At 56.3% G+C, this 7,282-nt stretch overlaps 1 protein-coding gene across 1 annotated transcript in view; it reads right to left on the bottom strand.

The window, feature by feature from the left end:
* TKFC (triokinase and FMN cyclase) overlaps positions 1-3,718 on the bottom strand; it is an 8,372-nt gene extending 4,654 nt beyond the window's left edge. The window contains exons 1-5 of the mRNA XM_081064348.1: positions 3,529-3,718; positions 2,485-2,595; positions 2,208-2,389; positions 892-970; positions 525-622 (exon numbers count right to left, since the gene is read on the bottom strand). Coding sequence (XP_080920474.1) covers positions 525-622; positions 892-970; positions 2,208-2,389; positions 2,485-2,578 — 453 coding nt within the window. The 5' untranslated portion in view covers positions 2,579-2,595; positions 3,529-3,718. The remainder of the gene's footprint in view (positions 1-524; positions 623-891; positions 971-2,207; positions 2,390-2,484; positions 2,596-3,528) is intronic.
* Positions 3,719-7,282: the final 3,564 nt, after the last annotated feature.

Here is a 7,282-nt window from a genome sequence, read left to right on the forward strand (position 1 = left end):
TGTGTATATGGGAAGTGGGGGTGCAAATGGGCAGAATAATAAAAAAAGCACAGTCTCTGCTCTCCAGGAGCTATGGCTTGGTGGCGGAGATAGCCAAGAACTTAACTTTTAACTAGTTAAGTAGCTTTAACAAGAGGCGGTCATGGTGAGGCCACATGATGCTTCTGCCCGTCACTTCGGAAGCATAAGGGAGGAAGAGGGAAAGCTTTGCAGCTAGGGTGGCCTTGGAATGGCCCTTGAAAGAAGGGCTGCATTTTGACAGAGGACCTGGGAATGGTGTGAGCAAAGGAAGGGAGGTAGGCTGTGCATGGAGCCTCATGTGGCTGGAGTCTGGGGTGTAGATGGCAAAGCAGGTAGAAATCAAGCGGGTTGGGCCAGAAGAGCCTCAAGTGGCCATTTAAAAATACCAAGACCATGTAGGTGACAGTTCCAGATAAGCTGAGAGGACCAGGTAGATGGCTCTCAGGGCGTAAGACATGGGCAGGACCCAGGGAGCAGGCATTGGCTGGGACAAGGGTGGCCACAAGCTTACCCAGGCCAAGCTCTACCTCATCAGCTGCAAGTTCAAAGGTGGGTCTGGAACCAGGGACACTGCAAGAAGACAAGCTCACTCCCAGGGTTCCTATGAAAAGCGAAGTATGAAGGGGATGACTGCTCTGCTCTTGGCATCAGTTAGGGCACCTCTCACTGAGACAGGCTGCCAGACTCTTCATCTCAGATGAAAGAGAAACCCAGCTCTGGGACCCCAGAAGCTGCCCCAGGGAGACCTTCCCTGAGCTCCGGGGGAATAACCTGGGAGCCCTCCTATGTGGCTGCTGGGAACCTGCTCCTAGTCCCGAGTAAGCTTCCACCGCCTCCCTCCCCCTTCCCAACCCCTGGGCTGGCACTCACCCATGGCCTTGGCGACCACGTTCACCCGCTCTGTGATCTCCTCCAGCCCCACACCTGCCTCAGCCAGGGCACCTGCCACCTGCACCCACACAGAGGTAAGGAGGAAGGAGTCAGGGTAGCACTTGGGTGCAGAAGACAGGCTGGGGTTGAGTTTCTAGTTGGGCAGGGGGGCTGAGTACTGCCACATCAACCTGGCCCACTGTGTTTTGGGCAGACGAGTGTACCCCCACGTTCACAATGCACCTATCAGGAATCTTCAAGAATCCCAGTCCGTTGGAGCCGGAAGGAACTTTACAAATGGAGAAATGGGCCCAAGGAGGGGAGATAACTTATCCAATGTGACACAGCCGTTTGGTGGTGTTTCCTGATTCCTAGTCTAGAGTTCTTTCTTCAGGGCATATATTCTGTGGCTCACTTTACCTACCCACCCACTCACCCACCTACCCATTTACGCACTGATTCATATATCCATCCACCGGTCCACCCACCCACCTACCCACCAGTCCACCCACCCTCTTTTTGCCAAGCATCTAGTATGTGCTGAAACTAAAAAGAAGAAAAGGTGACGAAGTCACAGTCCTTTCTTGAAGGAACTCAGTCTGGGGAGGGAGTGGGGGAGCAGACACACACCAACTGAACATTAAAAGTGAGGTGGTCAATGCAATGGTAGAGTTCATGACAGGATGTGACGGGCGCTCTGAGGGGCTCCTAACCCACTCGGTGCAGCGGGCGGAAACCTCCCAGACGGGGAGACTCAGAGCTGGCACTGGACTGGAATAGTTGGAGTTAGCCAGGCCAAAGCGGGCTGGATGGGGAAAGGACTTTCGAGGCTGGAGACACAGCATCAGAAAAGGCCCAGAGGTGGACTGCAGCCCCGTGGTACAGGGAACTGGTGTTGATGGAGCAGAAGAGGATGGTAGGGATGATGGCAGATGACACTGGAACATCAGGGAGGAGAGGCCAGAGCTTGGTGGGTACCTGACCAAGGAGCCTGGGCTTTCAGCAGGTGAGCCGCCTGGTCAGACACCTCTGGGGTAGTGTGAAAACAGATCGGACTTTAGGCAGGACGCAGGCAGAGGAGCCTAGTGAGGACCTGGCTGGGTGTGGGGAATGGAAAGGGAAGGGCCTAGGAGAATGCCTCCATGCCGGACTTAGGGAGTGGAGGGGATATGGGGCCTTCCTGGATCAGGGAGCGCTGGGGAAGGAGTGGCTGCCTATGGGGTGGAGTAGCTGGAAATGTCCAGGTGCCAGGTGCTGTAGGAGACAGCAGGCTGGGAGGGGCTGGCCAGCCCACGTCCCGGGGGGGGGGCCCTCACCTTGTGTATGAGCACGGTGCCACAGAGCCCCCGCCTGCCTGCCTTCTTCAGGACGGTGAAGGCGCTGTCGTCCCCAATGACCACCATCTCCACAGGGATGCCCTCTGCCCGGGCCTGCTCCCGGGCCAGGCCGAAGTTGAGCCGATCCCCAGTGTAGTTCTTTACGATGAGGAGGGTCCCCACTGCAAGGGTAGCCAGCAGGGCCCCATCAGTACTTGCCCTCGCCTTTCCCCAGCCTGCCCTCCTGGCAGCAGCCCCTCCCGCATGCCAGGCTTACCTGTGCCTGCCTGGGCCACTGCCCTGATGGCTGCCAGAATGCTGCCCACTGGCGGGGAGGTGAACACAGCTCCTGCGATGACCCCTGTCAGCATCCCCTTTCCTATGAAACCTGGAGACGGGAGCGGTGGGGAGAGGATGCTGGTTGGGCCTGGGCCTGCTGTCTGGGCCTTCTGCCCATGCTCCTGGGCTTCGGGTGTGGTGGGCCCTACTGTGCACTGGATGGCACAAGAGCACCTGGCTTGCTCTCCACAGATCTTCCCTCAGGAGTTATCTCCTTGGAGAGGCCTTCCTTGACCCCCTCAACTGAGGTTATCACGCACCCCAGCCCCATGGCTCTCTGTTCCTTTCCCTGCTGTCGTCTTCACAACCACACGTACACACTCTGGAATGAGCTCTTTCTCATAGGTGCGTACCTGGTTACTGTCTGTCTCCCCAGAGCAGAACAGAGGCCCCACGAGGGCAGGCCCCTTATCTGTTGCATCCTTAGTGCCCAGAATAGTCCGGGCACACAGTGGGTACCCATTAATGTCGCTGAAAGGAGGGATGGATTTGCCAAAGGGAGACAGGAAAGGTATGGAGCATACAAAGCCTGGTCCCTGCCCCCAGGAGCTCTCCAGGAGAGTGCACATGCCTGGCACTGAAACAATCCAGGACTGTCCATGTTGGATGTAAAAACGCAGGGTGTGAATTCAGAGAAGGGGATGTTGCTCTGGGCCGGAAGAGTCAGGAAGGCTTCATGCAGGAGGGGATGGGTCACCTGGGCCGGGAAGGCAGAGGACTCACAGAAGCACTGACTCACAGAGCTGGAAGGGCCGAGAAATCATCTGGCTCAACCTCCTACTTTTGTAAGATATGGAGACTGAAGCCCAGAGAGAGGCCATGACTGGCCCCAAATCACAGTCCGTTGAAGCAGGAGAGCAGGAACCAGGACCCAGTTCTGGGCTGGGCTCTGTTCTGACCCTCAGAGCAGCACTGATGACCTCCCAGGGGCCCCTATCCGCTCTGCCCAGCACCTGCCCCCACCTCTGGCCCAGGTCCTCACCGGCGTGGGCAGGCTCATGGCCGGAGCCCCCACCCGACAGCAGTGCCACTCGGCCCTTGAGGCTGTCCAGGTCAGAACGGAGGGCCACCCGGTGGCCCTGCAGGAGCTGCAGGTTGGGGTTGCAGGCCACCAGGCCAGCAAGGGCATCATCAGCACAGTTTGCCACCGAGTTGACCAGCTTCTTGGAGGTCTGTGGGAGAGGAATGAGGACGAGGTTCTGGGTGCGGTCTGGCCCCCAACCCTCCCGGCCACACTGCTATGGCCAAGACCCCTCTTCCACGCCCACTCAGGAACTCCAGGGACACACAGAATTGGGTGTCATTTTATCAGGTGGATATTTCTGGGAGTTCTTAAGTTGTCACTTTTTATCCTTTGCCTAATTATTTATATTAAGTATTTTGAACTATGGCTTAAATTTATCCTGAAGAATGGTTTCAATACAAAGAACATGGGGGAACTGGAGTCCTGAGTATAAAACAATACAAAATTATGGCCCAACAGCCTTCTTCTGTCGAAGGAGGAGACACCCAGGGTGAGGCTCCTGGGCCAGGGGAAGAGGTCACACAGGCCCCTCTCCCGTTGGCTGTTCCAACTGGGCCGTTGATGAGGGCAAACAACACTTCCCGAGACTCTTAGTGCCAGGCCCAGTGCCAGGCCCAGTGCCAGGCACTGTGAGTAAGGAGAACAGAACGCTGGTCCTACCCGATGGAAACACAGAGACCGTTTCCACGTGCTGCGGGAAGTGCTACACAAGAGGAATGTACACGCACCACGGGGGCACAGGGAACAGACCTCAGCCTCCCTAGCAGACCCCAGCAGCTTCTGAAGGGTGAGGAGGAGTTAGGTAGGTAGAAGGGAGTGAGGGGCACCCGGGCAGGGAAAAGGGGGGATGTTCCAGGCAGAGGGAGAATATATGCCAAGATCTGGAGGTGTGAAATAATATGGTGGCCAGGCCAGGAAGCAAGTTAGAATGACCTGAGCTACCAATGACCCGGGCAGGGCCTCAGAAGCAGATGAAGGAAGTTGGGCACCCAGAGCTTCAGGCGGGAGGGTCATGGGCAGGCAGAAGTGGATGGCATCGGGGCTAGAGCTGTTAAGGGTTTGGGTTCTGCAGGCCTGGGCATCTGGACTCAAATCCCTCATCTGCCTCCCTCAGCTGTGAGAATTCAGTGAAGACACCTCACTGTTTGGAGCTTTAAGTCCCTCTGCAAAATGGGGATTAATACAGTATATGCCTGTTATACAGTAAAATGGAATAAAAAGGAGCCACTCCCTTTTTCACACAGGCTCTAAAAAGCTAAAGCTAGCTGCAGACCAGGCGCAGCTCGCGCTTTTGTCCCAGAGACAGACTGGGGCCCGGCTCGCAGTGCCACCTGGTGGCCACCGGGGACCAGCCTGCAGCCGAGGCAGGTCCCGCTGAGGTGCTCCTCCTGGAGGCTCCTCCCTCACGCCTGTGGGCAGTGGCTTCCTTTGTGCAAACTTTGGCCTTTCCTAGGTCTGGCAGGGGCCACCTGCTTCAGGACAAGGACAGCAGCCCAGGTCAGTAGGGAGAGAGCAGAAGAGTAAGATTGGCTCCATTCCCGAGCAGTGACTGAGAGCCAGGTGGGGTCTAAGTGCTTTTGAGCAGGTCTCATTTAATCTTCCCACAAACCCTATGGAGGAAAGATTAGCTTGGTGACGAAACTGAGGCACAGTTAAATGTCTTTGCCCAAGGTCACACATCCAATCCAGCAAGTGTCCAGGTCTGCCTGGCTCCAAAGCTGGTTCCATTTTGGCCTTTTCATGCTGCTTTCCCCAGGGGCTGAAGGGAGGCTGAGTGGCAGAGGTCTTGCCCTCTGGAAGGAACTGGCTAGTAGCTCCCTGAGCCTGTCAGGGACTGGAATATACAATGAAGCTGTGAGTTGCTCTCAAGTCCAAGCCCAGCCTCCAGTGCTACCACCGTCCAAGAAGGTACCCCTCGCCATCCCTGACAGCCTGTCCTGCCTGGGATTTGCAACCATTCCAGAGCCAGAGAAGGGCTTTGGACCAATGCCATCCCTGGTTCCCAGTGGCCTGACAGGACAGAAAAGGAAATGAAGTTGGTTAGGTGCTGTGCAAGGCCGCCGGACTCTGCTCTGACAAACACCTCATAGCCACTTGAAGGCAGGCCTGAATCTGCTTCACACTGCAGATGAGGAGAAAGAGGCTCAGAGAGGTCAAGTCTTCTACAAAGGTCACACAGCTGGCAGGCTGAAATGTGAACCTCGGTCTGTCCAAGGTCTGCTTTGGTTCACATTGGTTTCTAGAGTGGGAGTGGAGCAACGCTCAGCAATGCCGAGCTTCCCGTCCTGTAGATCCTACCCCTGGGACCAGCCCACACACCCTCAGGCTCAGGAATAGGCACCAGACCCTTCATGGCTCCTTCTGTGACTGGTACAGTGTCTACCACAGAGTAGGTAACTGTTAATGTTCTGATCTAAAGATATGACCCCGACTGGGGGCAGAAGGGCCCCGGAGAGACTCAGAGGCTGCAGCCCCAGGCCTGGCTGGGACCGGCTGGGAAATGGAAGAAAGCAGGGATCAGGCCCCGAGAGGGACCTTCTCTCCTAACCTCTCTGAATCTCAGGAGGCAGCAGCATTTCGTGGTTACAGTGTAAGGAACTCCGGGGTGCCCAGGGCTGCCCCTCCCCCCACACCCACTGCTCCAAGCCCACAGTGTCCTTCCCCTTCCCTGGCCCTCATGAGACTCACCATGGTGCAGAGGCTCTGAAGCAAGCTGAGTTCACACCTTTGCACTGAGCTGTTGGAGGACGGGCTATCCTGTGGGCGCTACCTGGTTCTGAGCACAGTGAGGGCAGCAGCACCTGCAGGGGGTAAAGAATATGGGCTAGTGGAAGCACTCAAAGCCTACTGGTACAAGCAGGCTTCCAGGGCCCTAGTCATTAGGGAGCTCCCTAGACTTTGATCCAAGTCTAAACTCCAGAATGTGTGCCGGGGATGGAGAGGCGAGTGGGGCTGACCAAGGTTCACACTTGCAGTTGGCTGCCAGAAGACAGATCTGTCCGTGTCGGGAACAGGGCTGCCTTGAAGCCCTGGAGCAGCGCCTACATCATCTCCAAGGGGTGAAGTGACCCCCGGAGGAACTTCGTCTCTTACATGGGCTCATGTGCAATGAACAAGGTTACAAACATCTTCACACGCTTGCTCTCGTTGGTGTTGGTACTAAGCCAGGAGGGAGGCAACCGAGTCAGTGACCAAATTTTACTTCTAAGAAACTGACTCCGGGGAGCTCCAGTGACTTGTCCAGGGTCATACTAGTAAGAGTCAGTACTGAAATCCTAAATCCCTGTCTAGTCTTTCTACACAGCCTGTGTTCTTTCGACCGATCATTCAGTGCCTCTCCAATCAGGCAGAGTCCCTGGCGTGGGAAACCACACAGGCAAGCCACAAGGACGCTTTCGCTCCTCTCAGTTCAGCCTGGTTCAACGGTGTCTTGGGGTCACTTAGGGTCGTGGGCTCGCTGTGCGTGTCTGCGACAGAATTCACAGCTGGCTCTGCAGCTGGCTCTGCCTCTGACCTGCAGGGGGACCTTAGGTAAACCCACGCGGGTGAAATGGGGCTTGCATCCTCTGTGCCATATTCTACATGTGCTCCTACTTGCAGGGCCTGTCTGACGTGGCGGGGCTCAGAGACGGCTTTCCTGGGTCATGAAGCTTTTCTCAGCGGGGAAATTCTGGTTTTGCCTTTGAGATCGGAGTTCGTGCAGCAATGGAGG

Source organism: Rhinolophus hipposideros, assembly GCF_964194185.1.
Source record: "Rhinolophus hipposideros genome assembly, chromosome: 10".
Classification (NCBI taxonomy): Eukaryota; Metazoa; Chordata; class Mammalia; order Chiroptera; family Rhinolophidae; genus Rhinolophus; species Rhinolophus hipposideros.